Source organism: Bos javanicus, chromosome 22 (genome assembly GCF_032452875.1).
Source record: "Bos javanicus breed banteng chromosome 22, ARS-OSU_banteng_1.0, whole genome shotgun sequence".
Taxonomy (NCBI): domain Eukaryota; kingdom Metazoa; phylum Chordata; class Mammalia; order Artiodactyla; family Bovidae; genus Bos; species Bos javanicus.
This window is the reverse complement of record NC_083889.1, coordinates 42,630,344-42,649,043: the sequence shown is the minus strand read 5'-3', so window position 1 is coordinate 42,649,043 and position 18,700 is coordinate 42,630,344. Positions and strand designations below refer to the sequence as shown.

The 18,700-nt window shown below is 40.3% G+C and overlaps 1 protein-coding gene across 5 annotated transcripts in view; it reads right to left on the bottom strand.

Annotated features, from left to right (window-relative positions):
• Nucleotides 1–1,579: 1,579 nt before the first annotated feature.
• CFAP20DC (CFAP20 domain containing) overlaps nucleotides 1,580–18,700 on the bottom strand; it is a 268,693-nt gene continuing 251,572 nt past the window's right edge. The window contains exons 17-18 of one of the 5 annotated variants that reach the window (XM_061396524.1): nucleotides 4,148–4,224; nucleotides 3,941–4,055 (exon numbers count right to left, since the gene is read on the bottom strand). In XM_061396524.1, coding sequence (XP_061252508.1) covers nucleotides 4,041–4,055; nucleotides 4,148–4,224 — 92 coding nt within the window. In that variant the 3' untranslated portion in view covers nucleotides 3,941–4,040. Of the gene's footprint in view, nucleotides 4,056–4,147; nucleotides 4,225–18,700 lie in introns of all 5 variants that reach the window. The other 4 variants (XM_061396528.1, XM_061396525.1, XM_061396523.1 and 1 more) reach the window with 4 other exon arrangements.

The window sequence follows — 18,700 nt, the reverse complement described above, 5'->3', positions numbered from 1 at the left end:
AAGTAGAGGTTTCCATTCTCCCTTACACAAATTGCCTTTGGATAATTAACTTTCCAATCTGAACTTCACTTTTCTCAATTATAAAATCAGAGTTTAAAGAAATGAACTTGATTATCCTTTCTAGGCTCAATTAGATGATTCTATCTTAACTAGTATAATGGGAGAAAAAGAGAAAACAGGATTTGCTTGACAAGAATTCTCCTTATGATCAACTTTTCTTCAATGCAAAATGAATGATGTATGAAATAGAACTCCTAAAGCACAACCATATGTGGATAGGTGATCCTTAAACCTCATTATTCTGGCCATTTTGATTGGTGACTGAGTCACAGGAGGCAACCTGGGATAAACCTAGTTTTAATACTGTACTTGCTGTCATTAAACAGCTTTTTAAAAAAGAACAACCCAGAAACTTTCAGCAGCTATATCTTTAATTAAAGCCAAAGGGCAACTTTAAGATTAGTTCTTTTAATTAATTGTCCTTCAGGTCAGACAATCTGTCACTACACTATTCTTGGGTATTAAAGTTTGTACTTAAAAAAAAATCAAGATGTGGTTAAAATGACTGATTCAAATGAAGCTAATCTAAAAATATGGAGAAATACAATGGGGCAAATTATTATGCAAGAGTATCTATGTATTTTTCATATGCCAATATTTTTCCTTTAATAGAAAATAAGAGAAAAATTATAATTGCCAGAGAAGCTAAATCATTGATTTGATGCCACAAATCATCTGAGTTATTTTTCTATAATTCTTGGGTTCTGTAATTAAATAATAATTTAGACATTGAAGACTTAAAGCCACTTGCAAGTTGCACCCCAAATTATATGAAACAATAAACTAAATTAATTCTCAAATTGATACCAAATAATCGTGAGATGCATTTTCATATTGAATCAAACTATTTTTTTCAGAATCCACTTGCAGTGCGTGCATTCACCACACATTTGATGAGGAAAGTAGAAATCCAGGTCTTAAAAATGGAAACTAATAATATAAACTTTCCCTCACTGCTACATGTGATTAGGCAAATCTGTCCTCTCGTCACGCTGGATCTAACATACAGCAGTGGTCTCAAGCACTGACTACACATTCAAATTGCCAGGGGAGGTTTTAAAAGTTTTCAATGCCCAGGTTGCATCCAAGACCAGTCGAACAAAACATTCTGGGGGTGGAACCTAGGCATCAATATTTTTATAAACTTCTCAAGAAATGCTCATATTCAGCAAAATTTGATAAGTGAAGCCATACAGTCCAAGCAATGAATTTCCAAGTAAACTGGATATACCATTTTGGTTTAAAATTGGCAACATGGGGGCACACCTATTTCTATTTTTCAATTCTTCTTAAAAATCTTGTCAATAGAAATTGAAGCTACTCTTTTTAAACAAAGTGAAAAAAGTGGAAAATATGACAATGTGGTAGATAACTTTTGGAGCATCTGCTGGGTTTGTCAGAAACTCCTTAACTGCCTTTCTCCACCATCCACAGAAGAGGGTTCTTGACGGCCACTGGACCAAAGTGGGCCAGTTGGAATCCCAAGTCTGGGACAGTTGAATCGAAACTGCAAGTTAATATTTCTGTGTGGTTGGATGTATGGGCTGTGGTTCATTAAGTGTTCCCATGGGTGGACTGAATTGCTGAGAAAATCTTGGGTAGAGAAGAGATGGGCAAAATGGATGAGAGGTGAGCCGCTGAGACATTTTAATTTTTAATTTATTTTGAATGTCATTTTTTAAAAAAAGACAATCTTTCTAAAAGCAAGTTTTTAACAAAATTGAGAGGAAGGTTAAGAGATTTCCCATACATCCCCTACCCCTATGCATATGTAGCTTCCCCCATGATCAACCTCACTCACCAGAATGGTGCTTTTAACCAAGGATGAACCTAAAAAGACACATCATAATAATCCAAAGTCCACGGCATTACGGTTCACTCTTGGTGTTGGACATTTTCTGGCTCTGACCAGGTGTATAATGATATATACCTATCATTACAGTATCATACAGAGTAGTTTCACTGCCCTAAAAAATTCTCTGCTCTCTACTCATAACCAAGAAACAAAATCTTTAGACACCCAGGGTAGACATCTGTTGTTTTTGCCTGCTTGGTGTCCCTCTCCAAGTTTTGACAGGGCCCTCTTCTTTGGGGACTACCTAGTTCCCATTCCATGTGGTCCTGGGGAAAACTGACAAGTCAGCTGAGAGACTCAAGGCAGAGTCTCAAGGCAGAAAGAGGGGGCACCATCATCCTGGTGACCGTCATTGAGAGAAACTGTTAGTTCCTACTATAGGATTCCCAGAGCTTCCTGATTCCTGTGCCTCCTGTAGTCTGAATGTTCAACAAGTCTTTGGATTCTGGGATCAAGCGTATCTGTTGCTTGCAGTTCAGGAACCCCAACAGAGTTTTCTAGGTCCTAGCTTGAGTCCACTCAGAGGCCTTGCAGCATTCTGTTAAGAGGCTCATGAGGCACTCTTGTATCCTTAATTACTTTTATCTCATGATTTTTCGATATTTGCAACCTCACATCTCAATTAGTATGGAATTTTAATTGGCTTCTATTTATGTGGATGATCCCGATACTCATGAAAGCAGTAATAAGGCTTTCCAAGTTCTGCTCCAATCTTCAAGGTCACAACCAACTCTTTTTATCATTCTGCATGTTTTATGAAGCTGTAGTTAATTTTGGTATTTTGTAAGTATGAGGATTTTGAAGAAAGATTCAAAACAAAGGTATTCTTTGTGAATTAATGAAAGTTTACCAAATACCAACATGGTTCTAAATAATGTATAATCCTTTGAACAGGAGCCCAAATCTACTCCTGAAAAAAAAAAAAAAAGAGCTCTTATTTCCTTTATCAAGCAACATTAAATGAAATTATAATATTGCCATTAAATCCAAATGTACACCAATAATTTTTCATTTCCGATGGTACTCTTATTATAAAATTTTTATTAAATAACAAAATATGCCTAATACAATAAGCTAATACAATAAGTACTTCCTTGAACTCACTATTTATATATTTGGCACACAATTCAAGGCTAGTCTATTCAAATTCAGGAAGCACGTGATTTTTTTCCCTTGTGATGGGATGAGCAGGGTTATAATGGCATAGTCTTCAAGACCAAAGGAAGTCTCCTCCATTTCTCCAGGTCTAAGTCACAGAAGTGGAAAGGTATGTAGAGTGCTCAAATGGGTGGCTTCTTACTAAATATGGACCCATAGAGATAGATTTGTATTCATAGATAATTTTTTAAAAAGCACAGAGCTAAGTAGCTGAAGTTATTAACAATGTTATGATCTTTGGCAAACTATGGATGAACTATAATGAAATGGAAATTGTGGGGCCAGTGCCAATAAAATACAATCATAAAGTCTGACTAATTCACAGTAATTCCTTTTCTAGAAGTCTAAGGAAAAGTAAATACCATCTAGGAATATTCTGGCAAATAAAGTGGGTTAAATAAAAAGAAGCAGTTTAAAAGGCATTCTTCTGACCATCATATTTTATTTTTAATACAAATAGGTAATAAAAGAAAAGGCATCTTTTAAATATGAATACGTTTTCTGTGTATCAAGCCATCATTTACACATTAACACTGCAAAAATTTGAATAACTCTTAATTCATTTACATAAAAGTATATGAAGTAAACAGAATTATATATAGGATAAGAACCAACAAATAAGTAGCAATTCAAAGTCCTACAATCTTGTCTCTATATTAACTCCTTCACAGTTCTGAAGTCACACCCATCTACATAAAGAATGTAGGCAGTCCTAACTTTGAACATTATGTACAAACTGACTTCATCTCTCTTAGTTCTTTCTGATCCTGTAGGCCTACCGGAGACACACTTGTGACGCCAACTTAACAGAATCAGAGCTGCTCTCCTGCTCCACCTGGGGCAGCCATCCTTGGCCCTGGAAGCAGGCGTTATACCAACTCGTAGTACTTCCCAGTTTGGGGATCAAAGTAACAGTTCAAACATGGGTCATACAGCAGAGTCAGCACTTCCTCATCCTCTTCCACACTCAGCTCCTCTTCACCTGTTGGGGACGGAAAGCACAGTCATGTTAGCTGCTGGCCTCGCCGGGAATTCTTAAACTGCAACAGAGAAGGGCAAGGGAGCAGGAATCACCATTTGTCCTGGAGGACCATCCTTGTGTGGGCGGGACGTCAACGCTGGGAGGCAGGAGTGCTGCAGATGTGATGGCTCTATACTTGCCGTGTAAGATAGAGAAGAAACGGTGATCAGAGGGGCCAGATTCACTATAAAGCACAAGAAAAATGAGCGTGCACAACTGGCAGGGAGGAGAGAGGACTAAGGAAGAGGGCCAAAGGACTAAAGAGTTATGCTAATTAGGGTTGAACGGGATTCAAAATTTGATTATCTTTGATTATCACAGCTCTAGCCTTCTTCATGGGCCAGAGCTGCAGAAATGCCAAACAGTGCAAATGAAGTAATACAGTAAAGAGCTCAATCCCCACTCATACATCCTAAAAAGGCTACCACAGAAACATGAATTAAAATAACGTTTAGAAATATAAGCTATGCAAAGCAAAGAACACATGAGGAAAACAATGTCAGATGATCTGTAATTGTATTAGTGGTAGCAAGATGTGTCAAATTTTCAGGGAAAATGAACATGTCAAATTTTTTTCCCTGTGGTAATTATTTAGATGATTTGGTTGTAGAGAATGCCTACTGCCTACGTCATTAGCAAGGTTTGGTTGGTTTTCAACAAATGAAAAAACAAAAACAAAAAGCTGTTTTACTAAAATGTTACCTGAGCACCTTATATGTGCCCAGTGCTGTGCTCAGCACTTGTGTTCCTTATGCCATCACCAGCAAGCAAGTGCCCTCTGGACATCTCAAAATATACAGGATAGGAATTCAGAGGCTGGGAGAGCAAGACTTCCCTCGGCTGGAGACTCCCAGAGCAGGCTCAGGAAGGAGGAGGTGATGAAGACACTACCCCTCTCTTTTTTCTTAGCATGGGCTACTACGGACCAAAGAGAACCAAACCTTTGGCCTGCATGCTTACCAGGTCAGCTTTGGATAGGGCTTGGATGGTGGGCACGGGCATGGCTGGCCCATAATGGAGACTCCATAAATACTGAGCCCTTTTTGAAAGGACGAATCAGTGACTGTGAAACAAAATCTGTGGTCTTAAGTGTCCTGCCCATGAAACAAAAGCGGCTATTAAAGATTAGTGAAGAGTTAACTGGATGTGGCTAAGAGCACCCCTGGGCTCTGGAATCCAAGGAACCTGGGGATGGATGGGAGAGTGCTGTTCATCACCTGAATGCCCTTCAGCTCAGTTCAGTTCAGTCCTCAGTCGTGTCCGACTCTTTGCGACCCCATGAACCACAGCATGCCAGGCCTCCCTGTCCATCACCAACTCCCAGAGTTTACTCAAACTCATGTCCATTGAGTTGGTGATGCCGTCCAACCATCTCATCCTCTATCATCCCCTTCTCCTCCTGCCTTCAATCTTTCCCAGCATCAGGGTCTTTTCAAATGAGTCAGCTCTCCACAGCAGGTGGCCAAAGTATTGGAGTTTTAGCTTCAGCATCAGTCCTTCCAATGAATATTCAGGACTGATTTCCTTAAGGATGGACTGGTTGGATCTTGCAGTCCAAGGGACTCTCAAGAGTCTTCTCCAACACCACAGTTCAAAAGCATCAATTCTTCTGCACTCAGCTTTCTTTATAGTCCAACTCTCACATACATGACTACTGGAAAAACCATAGCCTTGACTAGACGGACTTTTGCTGGCAAAGTAATGTCTCTGCTCTTGAATATGCTATCTAGGTTGGTCATAACTTTCCTTCCAAGGAGTAAGCGCCTTTTAATTTCATGGCTGCAGTCACCATCTGCAGTGATTTTGGAGCCCAGAAAAAAAAAAGTCAGCCACTGTGTCCACTGTTTCCTCATCTATTTCCCATGAAGTGATGGGACCGGATGCCATGATCCTTGTTTTCTGAATGTTGAGCTTTAAGCCAACTTTTTCACTCTCCACTTTCACTTTCATCAAGAGGCTCTTTAGTGCCTCTTCACTTTCTGCCATAAGGGTGGTGTCATCTGCATATCTGAGGTTATTGATATTCCTCCTGGCAATCTTGATTCCAGCTTGTGCTTCTTCCAGTCCAGTGTTTCTCATGATGTACTCTGCATAGAAGTTAAATAAGCACGGTGACAATATACAGTCTTGACGTACTCCTTTTCCTATTTGGAACCAGTCTGTTGTTCCATGTCCAGTTCTAACTGTTGCTTCCTAACCTGCATATAGGTTTCTCAAGAGGCAGGTCAGGTGGTCTGGTATTCCCATCTCTTTCAGAATTTTCCACAGTTTATTGTGATCCACACAGTCAAAGGCTTTGGCATAGTCAATAAAGCAGAAATAGATGTTTTTCTGGAACTCTCTTGCTTTTTCCATGATCCAGCAGATGTTGGCAATTTAGTCTCTGGTTCCTCTGCCTTTTCTAAAACCAGCTTGAACATCTGGAACGTCATAGTTCACATATTGCTGAAGCCTGGCTTGGAGAATTTTAAGCATTACTTTACTAGTGTAATTTGATTTAGGTCATACCTGAATGTGCCCTTCAGCTGGTGACAGGTTATTTTACCTCACTGAACCTTCCTTTGCTCATTTATAAAATGGGAATAACTCTATTTCACAGAGTTTTGTGGGTGAAGTTGGATGCTAGATAATATGCATACCAAGAACACAGTAGTTGTTCAATAAAAGATCACTACTGTTAAGGTTGGTAATAAATGCAATAAATCATAAACTGTAGGCTAGAGTTTTAAATAACTGAGAACAGCATTGATAAAGCTTAAATATAAAGGAAAGGCTTCAGAGACAGGCAGCATGACATTTAGACAATGAACTCAGCATGTGGGTCCAAATCCCATTTCTACCACTTCACAGCTGTGGGGCACTGGGAAAATTCACTACTTAGCCTCAGTTTCCTCATATGTAAAGTAAGGATAGTAACAGTGCCTGTTAGAGTACCTATGAGAACTAAATAACACTTGGCACACACAGTTATAATCATTATGGAAAATATAAGACATGAGAGGGATGTGTTCATTTATAGCTCAATTCCCTACCCCTAAGCTGTATCTATTTGCCTTTTTACTACTAAAGAAAAAAAAAAGTTTGAATGAAACACAAAACCCCCTACTAGTTTTATGTGTGTGCTAGTCGCTCAGTCGTGTCTGACTCTTTACGACCCCGTGGACTGTAGCCTGCCAGGCTCCTCTGTTCATGGGATTCTCCAGGTAAGAATACTGGAGTGAGTTGCCATGACTTCCTTCAGGGGATCTTCCTGATTCAGGCATCGAACCTGGGTCTCCAACATTGCAGGCAGATTCTTTACCATGTGAGCCACCAGGGAAGCCCTACTAGTTTTATACAGGATATTATAATCAATTCAGCTTTAAATAAAAAGCTCTTATACCAAAAATCATGTAATTTTCAAAACAGTAAAATAACACTCATTTTTTTCCCATCAGGTGTGATATTAAAACCAAATATCACTGAGGTAAATAATTATAAGTCAAATTATCTTGAAGACCTGCCATCTGATGTCTTGTTACTGCATCAAACGCTGGGGGAAAGTCTGACTTCTGGCACATAAGAGTTATACACTATATAATTGTTTACTGCATTCTGTGCTTGCAGTTTCCAAAAAGATAAAATTTTAAGCTGGTGTTATCAAATTAGAAAACTCAAAACATTTTACAGTTAGTCAGGAATCTTTCAAGATGAAAATAACCGTTGTAATGGGCCATGGGTCTTTATCACCCAATTGCAAAGGGATCAAGGTGGATCCAATTCATTAGTAGAGATTTGGCTATATAATGCTTGCAAACTGAAGCAGTAACTGCTATATAAGTGCATTTGTTCCAATACATATCACTATAGAACTGGCATTTCATGCATTATAACCATGGGTCTAAGAGGGGTTTTGTGGTTTTTAGTTCAAAAGCTTTCAGTTCAGTCACTTAGTCATATTTGACTCTGAGACCCCATGGACTGCAGCATGCCAGGCTTCCCTGTCCATCACCAACTCCCGGAGTTTACTTAAACTCATGTTCATCAAGTCGGTGATGCCATCCAACCATCTCATCCTCTGTTGTCCCCTTCTCCTCTTGTCTTCAATCCTTCCCAGTATCAGGGTCTTTTCAAATGAGTCAGTTCTTCACATCAGGTGGCCAAAGTACTGGAGTTTCAGCATCAGTCCTTCCAATGAATATTCAGGACTTATTTCCTTTAGGATGGGCTGGTTTGATATCCTTATAGTCCAAAGGACTCTCAAGAGTCTTCTTCAGTACCACAGTTCAAAAGCATCAATTCTTTGGCGCTCAGCTTTCTTTTATGTTCCAACTCTCACATCCATACATGACTACTGGAAAAACCATAGGTTTGACTACATGGACCTTTGTTGGCAAAGTAATGTCTCTGCTTTTTAATATGCTGTCTAGGTTGGTCATAGCTTCTTTTCCCAGGAGCAAGAATCTTTTAATTTCACGGCTGCAGTCACCATCTGCGGTGATTTGTCTCACTGTTTCCATTGTTTCCCTATTATTTGCCATAAAGTGATGGGACTGGATGCCATGATCTTAGTTTTCTGAATGTTGAGTTTTAAGCCAACAAAAGCTTTAAATGGGTGAATTTTAAAACTCTACCAACAATGACATTCATACAAAAATTGGGTGATATTATGTATACTTTTATACTGAAATAAGTGTTTTAAACTTGCAAAAAAGGTTTTGTTTTCATTATAACTTAATTTTCAAAGCCTCCAACTTATATCATTTTGCCACTGTAATCTCTATGTAATGAAATTATCATATTGTTAAGCAATTACAAGTATGATGTCAAGCAATGGGAAATGTTTTGAAAGGTAATTATTGTGCATGGGTATAGGGTAATTTTCAATTATATTCTTGGATAGCACACAGTTTGTTTTTCTCCCAAATGCTAAATTGCTCTATTTAAAGACTGGCTACAGAAACTCTAAAAGGACAAATTAAGAAATAAAATCATTCTCTGCTACCAGACCAAAAGCATCTGGACAGGGGTCTAAATTATGTTTTTATTCTTCTTCACATAATAAAGCCATTACTAGTGAACTAAAATTGCCTTTCAGATAATAATATATTTACAAACTTTCAGCTTCATCCACTTTGAAGTCAGTTAACAGCAATAACAGAAGGAAAACCAATGGAGCCAGACCAAACACAGCAATATTAGCTGCCCTCCCCTTGGTTAGATCAATGTGAGCAAATAATCCCTCTAGCTCACCTTCTGAAAGTCAATTAATATAAATGCTTAATTATCTATATTTGAGGCATTTTAACTGTAGATAATAGAAAACCTATATGCACAAGCTCAGTCTTCAAGCTTGAAAATAAATGATGTGACACCAGTTTATCAGTTTTAAAATCTCACAGTGAGGACATTATACTTGATTTTCGATTTTCTGACGCTGCCATCTAGAATTTTTTTTTTACAAGTTAATGCATTTTCTCTCTTACAGATTTTGAGAACTGATTGACTGTATTTTTATGTGCATACCAATACACTATGGTTTAGACAATTCAACGGTGGGGGATCACCACTGGGAACAGGCAGCCTTAGGATCAATAAAGATGACATTTTAGATACTATTCTGCTGAGGACCAGGTGCTGGCAAACGCTTCCATCAACTTCTATAACAGTAGGGCAGAATTAACTTTCACTAAAACTCAAGAAAGTGAACTGTTGCGATCTGCTTCTCAGCAAACATGTGCCCTCAAATGAGAGAAAGGTAAATGGCCAAAAATGCGATAAAAAGATGGAAAGGTACTTTCTTCTATTAGCAAGCTGTATTGTCTTTTTGGGAAGGCAAATGATATGCTAACATTATAGTTCAGGTTTCATTTGGGAAATAAGTACATCACTCCTTTTGTAAAATCTGGTGGCTATATTTTACTTGGAACATGCCATTTAAAACAACCAGTTGAAAAATTTGGATGATTACTTAGGAGTTCTTGCAATTTCATTCCTTCTAGGTAGTCTCTACTTATAAATGTGATTCAAATGTGAACTTGTGTATCAGAGCATCATGTTGTCACCTTAAACTTACATAATGTGACATGTCAATTATATAATAATAAAGCTGGGGAAAATCTCACAAAACATATATGCACTTGTAAATGTGTGGCCTACCACTCTGAATGCTTTTTGTTGCACGTGAAGGAAGGTCCCTAGTCAGACTATTGAGCTCTGAAGCCTACAAATCCCATAAAAGTCTCCAGTGCCTGATTTCAGACAAGGTGGCAGCATTGCAGACAGGTGGAAATGCATCCCAATTCCAGCAACGGAATTGAGGACCACACCCTGGGTCAAGACCCTTCTGTTGTACACTTGGGGAACAAGTAGGTGTGGGTGGTTCTGGAAGAGGGACAGAACCTCAGACACCCATTGGTGTGTTCACTTCTCTACTAGAGGGTTCACGTCCAGTGTGCCACAAAAGAAGACATTTCTTTGTATAGTGTCTCCCCCTCTCTAATCACAGGAAAATGGGACAGAGCGCTGGGTACAAAGCAGGCACTTAATTAATGCTGGCTTCTATTACTACTCTGATTGCCAATATTGCTTTTTTTGGCAGAGGGTGGGTGGGGGGAAGTTCTCCTTTGCATTTTAAATAAATCTTCAAGATACATGGAAGATCCAAAGAGTATACCAAGTCATCCTCCTGTTTCCCATAGGCAGAAGATTCACTCATTCTACTCATCAAGCATTTATGGAGCATTTACCGTGTCCTATGGGTTCCCTGGTGGTTTAGATGGTAAAGAATTTGCCTGCAATGCAGGAGACCCAGGTTCAACCCCTGGACTGGGAAGTTCCCCTGGAGAAGGAAATGGCAACACACTCCAATATTCTTGCCTGGAGAATTCCATGGACAGAAGAGCCTGGTGGGCTACAGTAATTGGGACCCCAAAGAGTTGGACACGACTGAGAAACTAACACATGTGCCATGTCAAACACTGTGGGTACCATGGTTCGATGAAGCAAGATGTCTGGTGAGATAACTAATAAAACAGATTTTGGAAGACTGTTTTTAGATTCAAGGTGTTAGGTAAATGTCAAATAACTTCATGGTGGGAAATAGGACTATGAAAGGATTCCTGTGTTGGACCCAGGACAGGTGGCCATGCTCCCCTCTCTCTGGGTAGCTGGGAGGCATCATGAGATTTCTATAAATTATTTACCAGTAATTTGGATATTATATGCATAAAATAAACATGCATGAGTGCTAAGTCGCTTCAGTCATGTCCGACTCTTTGCGACCCTATGAACTGTAGCCCACCAAACTCCTCTGTCCATGGATTCTCCAAACAAGAATACTGAAGTGGGCAGCCATTCCCTTCTCCAGGGGATCTTCCTGACACAGCCTCCTGAGGCTCCTGCATTGCATGCTGATTCTTAACTGCATCTGCTGCCTATTTGTGACTCATGGAAGACTAATTAATGTTCATAAAGGAACATCTTCTGTGGCTCTGCTGAACAAAAGGTACAAGGATGTTATTTTCATGAGACCCTGGCAACTCTAAAAGGTCTTCACTCAAAATCCACGCAAACTGTAAAAAAGGTTTATAGGCCTGAAGAGAGAGGCATTATTATTCCATTTTGGAGCTGGTAAGCATGAATAATTTAAGGGTCATATCTGTAAAGGAACAAATGTCAAAAAGAAATTGACAACTATTTTTCAGGCAGTCTGGTTCATTTTTAAAAGGTCAGTTTGGTAGTTTTCTTGAGTAAGTTCTGAAATCTTAACTTCCCATTTTTAACATTTTCACGGTCTCCAGGAAAACACATTTTTAGGAAGTGTTAAGGGCACCCGTGCCCATGGTGATTGATATTCGGCAAGTGTGTTGTGGCCCAAGAGGAACGGCTGACAGCTGCCTGCTTCTCCATCCAGTCGAATGGCACGGAGCTCAGTGTTATTCCTGCCGGGTTGGTTGCTCTGCTGGGAGCTGGGCTGTTCACTTCATGGCAGAATTCACACACTTGAGACATTCTGGCCAAACAGAAACTGTGGAATTTGTACTGAATAAAAGAAGGGGCTCCGGGGCCTGTATAATGCATGTGTTTACTTCTGTATGGCCTGGGGAAAGTCTTCCAGAGTTTTGTGTTGGTCAGGCCATCTTCCCGTTATGCCACTAGCTGCACAGGTACATCTCAGCCTCTCAATCTCTGATGGACGTGGTGGTTCATCACATAAGTCTCCTGCTTTAAGTCCCAGGGTTCATGTGTAAAAGTGGGTAACAATAGTATCTACATATCTGTAGGCTAATTCTGAGAATTAAAGTGTACATGGAGGCCTGGGTAAAGGAAGGTGAAATAAATGTTTTTGTTATTTTCATCCGAGAAGTCTGAAGATAGAAGAGACTTTTTCCTTGTGAATCAGTCTTCAAAATTACCTTCACGTCCCAGTGTGATGGTTCTGCAGAAAGGCACTGCTGTGGAAGAAACCTGGATCCAAATTCTAACTCTGATTGAGCATTTGACCTTGGGCAAGGTCACACTGAGGGCAATGGACTTCATCAGTGTTTTTAACTGGTTCATTAGGGCCCCATGGCAGGGTTCTGAGACCCTAACTCGCACTCAGTCAGAGAGATTCTACTTGTAACTACTTTACATACTGGGATTTCATATGAGATTTCATTTGACAGAAAGTCTCTTCATTGCTTATACATAAAGAGCCACTGCATATGGTAACCTACAACTGTTTGAACTGCTACAGTGTATGGGTCTAAGTTCAGTACTCTTATTGTTCCATTTTACAGATATACCAAAAAACTGGAACTGGGGGAAACACTGAAAGTTGGGTTTCAATGAACTACCTTGATTTCCTTTCTTTCAAGGTTATTATTACAAGAAATTACCAGTTGGATGACATTTCTCTCCCTCTTTCCTTTCCTGTGTTCTAACGAGAACCCACAGTATCTATTATAATATATACCAGAAATTGCACAGGTACTAGGGATCTGGGGGTGTGTAAACTGATGGTCTCTGCTTTTAAAAACTCTTAGACTACCTGGGAAAAAAGACAAGAAACAACTAAATGAATCATGAGTTACAAACTGTGAAAAGGCAGTGATAAAAAGGCACAGGGTAAAGTGAGAGACAGACTGACTCATAAGATCGTCTAGAGAGGCCTTTGAGAAGGCGGGCCCAGTGACCACCCAGGCCCGTCAGTCCCGCACCCCAGTCATTCTACTCTTCATTCGGACCCTCACTCCCTTGGCCTTGCCCTACATCTGGTCAACACAGTAAATGCACCCCTCGGCGACCCACCCTGCTGGAGACCTGTGACAAGACTGCGTTGGAGGGGGAGGCAGGGCTGCAACACGGGACCAGAGATCTGCCTTTTGTTTTTTCCCTGAAAGAACTTAGCTACTCAGCCCTTGAGGTATTTTCATTTGTTTTCTTGTAGATTAGGAACTCTCAAAAGAAAACTTATTTTTCAATTGCTGGTTTTATATACAGTATTTTTTGATTAGGTAATTTATTTACTTGGTTCTAAACCAAAAGAGGCAGCTGAGAGGAGCAACCCAACGTCCAAGGAGTGGCGGCTGCCCGGCCGCAGGAGGGCTGACAGGAGCTACTCCACATTCAAGGTCAGGAGGGGTGATCTTGAAGGAGCAGTGGCAGCACTTTGCTGGAGCAGCCGTGAAGAGATACCCCACGTCCAAGGTAAGAGAAACCCAAGTGAGACGGTAGGTATTGTGAGAGGGCATCAGAGGGCAGACACACTGAAACCAGAATCACAGAAAACTAGCCAATCTGATCACATGGACCACAGCCTTGTCTAACTAAATGAAACTAAGCCATGCCGTGTGGGGCTACCCAAGATGGCTGGGTCATGGTGGAGAGGTTGGACCACAGAATGTGGTCCACTGGAGAAGGGAATGGCAAACCCCTTTAGTATTCTTGCCTTGAGAACCCCATGAACAGTATGAAAAAGCAAAATGATAGGATACTGGAAGAGGAACTCCCCAGGTCGGTAGGTGCCCAATATGCTACAGGAGATCAGTGGAGAAAGAACTGCAGAAAGAATGAAGGGAAGGAGCCAAAGCAAAAACAACACCCAGTTATGGATGTGACTGGTGATAGAAGCAAGGTTTAATGCTGTAAAGAGCAACATTGCATAGGAACCTGGAATGTTAGGTCCATGAATCAAGGCAAATTGGAAGTGGTCAAACAGGAGATGGCAAGTGCAAATGTCAACATTCTAGGAATCAGCGAACTGATCTGAATTGAAAAAATGGACTGGAATGGGCAAATTTAACTCAGTTGACCATTATATCCCTTAGAAGAAATGGAGCAGCCATCATGGTCAACAAAAGAGTCCGAAATGCAGTACTTGGATGCAATCTCAAAAACGACAGAATGATCTCTGTTCGTTTCCAAGGTAAACCATTCAATATCACGGTGATTAAGGCCTATGCCCCAACCAGTAATGCTGAAAAAGCTGAACGGTTCTATGAAGACCTACAAGACCTTTAAGAACTAACACCCTAAAAAGATGTCCTTTTCATTACAGGGGACTGGAATGCAAAAGTAGGAAGTCAAGAAACACCAGGAGTAACAGGCAAATTTGGCCTTGGAATATGGAATGAAGCAGGGCAAAGGCTAATAGTTTTGCCAAGAGAATGCACTGGTCATAGCAAACACCCTCTTCCAATAACACAAGAGAAGACTCTACACATGGACATCACCAGATGATCAACACTGAAATCAGACTGATTATATTCTTTGCAGCCAAAGATGGAAAAGCTCTATACAGTCAGCAAAAACAAGACTGGGAGCTGACTGTGGCTCACAACATGAACTCCTTATTGCCAAATTCAGACTTAAATTGAAGAAAGTAGGGGAAACCACTAGACCATTCAGGTATGACCTAAATCAAATTCCTTATGATTATACAGTGGAAGTGAGAAATAGATTTAAAGGACTAGATCTGATAGACGGAATGCCTGATGAACTATGGACGGACGTTTGTGACATTGTACAGGAGACAGGAATCAAGACCATCCCCAAGAAAAAGAAATGCAAAAAAGCAAAATGGCTGTCTGAGGAGGCCTTACAAACAGCTGTGAAAAGAAGAGAAGCGAAAAGCAAAGGAGAAAAGGAAAGATATTCCCATTTGAATGCAGAGTTCCAAAGAATAGCAAGGAGAGATAAGAAAGCCTTCCTCAGCAATCATTGCAAAGAAACAGAGGAAAACAATAGAATGGGAAAGACTAGAGATCTCTTCAAGAAAATTAGAGATCCCAAGGGAACATTTCATGCAAAGATGGGCTCGATAAAGGACAGAAATGGTATGGACCTAACAGAAGCAGAAGATATTAAGAAGAGGTGGCAAGAATACACAGAAGAACTGTACAAAAAAGATCTTCACGACCAAGATAATCACGATGGTGTGATCACTCACCTAGAGCCAGACATCCTGGAATGTGAAGTCAAATGGGCCTTAGAAAGCATCACTATGAACAAAGCTAGTGGAGGTGATGGAATTCCAGTTGAGCTATTTCAAATCCTGAAAGATGATGCTGTGAAAGTGCTGACTCAATATGCCAACAAATGTGGAAAACTCAGCAGTGGCCACAGGACTGGAAAAGGTCAGTTTTCATTCCAATCCCAAAGAAAGGCAATGCCAAAGAATGCTCAAACTACTGCACAATTGCACTCCTCTCACACACTAGTAAAGTAATGGTCAAAATTCTCCAAGCCAGGCTTCAGCAATATGTGAACTGTGAACTTCCTGATGTTCAAGCTGGTTTTAGAAAAGGCAGAGGAACCAGAGATCAAATTGCCAACATCCGCTGGATTATAGAAAAAGCAAGAGAGTTCCAGAAAAACATCTAGTTCTGCTTTATTGACTATGCCAAAGCCTTTGACTGTGTGGATCACAATATACTATGGAAAATTCTGAAAGAGATGGGAATACCAGACCACCTGACCTGCCTCTTGAGAAACCTGTATACAGGTCAGGAAGCAACAGTTAGAACTGGACATGGAACAACTGACTGGTTCCAAATAGGAAAAGGAGTTCGTCAAGGCTGTATATTGTCACCCTGCTTATTTAAGTTATATGCAGAGTACATCATGAGAAACGCTGGGCTGGAAGAAGCACAGGCTGGAATCAAGATTGCTGGGAGAAATATCAATAACCACAGATATGCAGATGACACCACCCTTATGGCAGAAAGTGAAGAGGAACTAAAAAGCCTCTTGATGAAAGTGAAAGTGGAGAGTGAAAAAGTGGGCTTAAAGCTCAACATTCAGAAAATGAAGATCATGGCATCTGGTCCCATCACTTCATGGGAAATAGATGGGGAAACAGTGGAAACAGTGTCAGACTTTATTTTTCTGGGCTCCAAAATCACTGCAGATGGTGACTGCAGCCATGAAATTAAAAGACGCTTACTCCTTAGAAGGAAAGTTATGACCAACCTAGATAGCATATTCAAAAGCAGAGCTATTACTTTGCCAACAAAGGTCCATCTAGTCAAGGCTATGGTTTTTCCAGTGGTCATGTATGGATGTGAGAGTTGGACTGTGAAGAAAGCTGAGCACTGAAGCATTGATGCTTTTGAACTGTGGTGTTGGAGAAGACTCTTGAGAGTCCCTTGGACTGCAAGGAGATCCAACCAGTCCATCCTACAGCAGACCAGTCCTGGGTGTTCATTGGAAGGACTGATGCTAAAGCTGAAACTCCAATACTTTGGCCACCTCATGTGAAGAGTTGATTCACTGGAAAAGACCCTGGTGCTGGGAGGGATTGGGGGCAGGAGGAGAAGGGGACGACAGAGGATGAGATGGCTGGATGGCATCATTTACTCGATGCACATGAGTTTGGAGTTGGTGTTGGACAGGGAGGCCTGGTGTGCTGCGATTCATGGGGTCGCAAAGAGTCAGACATGACTGAGCGACTGAAATGAACTGAAACCAAAAAAAAATTAAAAACTGAAAACAGTGGTTGGGCTCTGGGGCCAGGCTGCTTGTATTTCAATCTCAGCTCTGCCAATGACTAACCTTGGGCAAATTATTCAAGGGCTTCCAAGTCTCAGTTTCTCCGGCTGTAAAAATAACAACTGCATATACAAAAATAGTATCTTCTTCATTGTGCTGCTATGAGGACTGATTTTTTTTTTTACATTTTTTACAACTGAAGTATAGTGATTTACAATGCTGTGTTAGTTTCTGGTGTACAGTGATTCAAACATATATATGTATATAAACATATTATATATATATATATATATATTCTCTTTCAAATTCCTATTATAGTTTATTAGAAGACAATGAATATAATTCCCTGTGCTATACAGTAGGACCTTGTTGTTAATCTATTTTATATACAGTAGTTTTTATATGTTAATCCCAAACTCCTAACTTACCCCCCACCCCACCTTCCCCTTTGGTTAACCATAAGTTTGTTTTCTGTGTCTGTGAGACTGTTTCTGTTTTGTAAATAGTTCATTTGTATCAAATTTTAGATTACACATATAAGTGACAACATACAATACTTGTCTTTCTCTAAAAGACAAAATCAACCACTAAATCAACCACTGAGCACAGTGACTGGCATATATTAAAAGCTGAGTTAATAATTAATAATAAATACCGAGCAACAGGAACCTAGGAAGATTCCCAGACTGCCACACCTGTGTGGCCCCTTCCTTCTGATGATACATACCTGAGGCTTGAGCCCAGTATTTTCCTTTGACAAACATTTTATTAGAACAGACGGAAACAAGTTCAGTGTATGCTATGTTGTTTAAAATGAAGTCAATGACACGTAAAGATTAAGCAAATTAAGAAACACTACTTTTTGATGGTCTTAATTAGCTACAAACTATCTAAGCCTATCAGAAAAGGGAAAGGCTCAGAAATGGAGATCTAGGGTAACAGGGAGAAGGGGTGCCAGATCTGGTTAATAGTGGCCAGAATGTTTCTACAGTCCTCTGAATTTAATGTGTTTCTTTGTCTTCGATGCAAATTTATTTACCTTCAACATAATTTGAGCCCCTGCTGTCAAAACACCACTTTGCAAAGGCAACCTTAAGACATCCTTTCGGCCACTCGTCAGCACCATAGGTCTTCAGTGCCTCTGCTTAAGGACCACATTCTCAGTTCCTGTGGCTTATGCAGGACACTTCACATAACATATTATTTGTTCCCTCACAGCAAGGTCTCCTCCTGACAGCCAAGATTCTGTTTTTCTGTCATAAGTAATTATAAACGTGCACCTCTAAACAGAGTCTCAATTTGAGGGGCATCATCTATTTCAGACAGTAAATCACAGTGACAGTGCCATCACTTGGGCGGCCAAAATGCACAACTCAGATGTATGAGCTCTCACTCTGGATTCTCCGTACCTGAAGAAAAATGGGACGCTCCACTTTTTCCCTGGGGCAGTTAGGGAAAAAAATAAAACTGGCAACTTTGTTAGAGAAATTTATCCTGGTTTCAGTTCCTTTTTTTTTTTTTAAGAGACTATAGGCAGAGGGCACCCATCTTTACAATCCAACTTGGAAAACGATCTCAGGGAGTCCCACTCTGATGTCTGTCATTCCGATTATGCATTTTAGATCTCTCCCCACTCCTCCCATCTCAAGCCC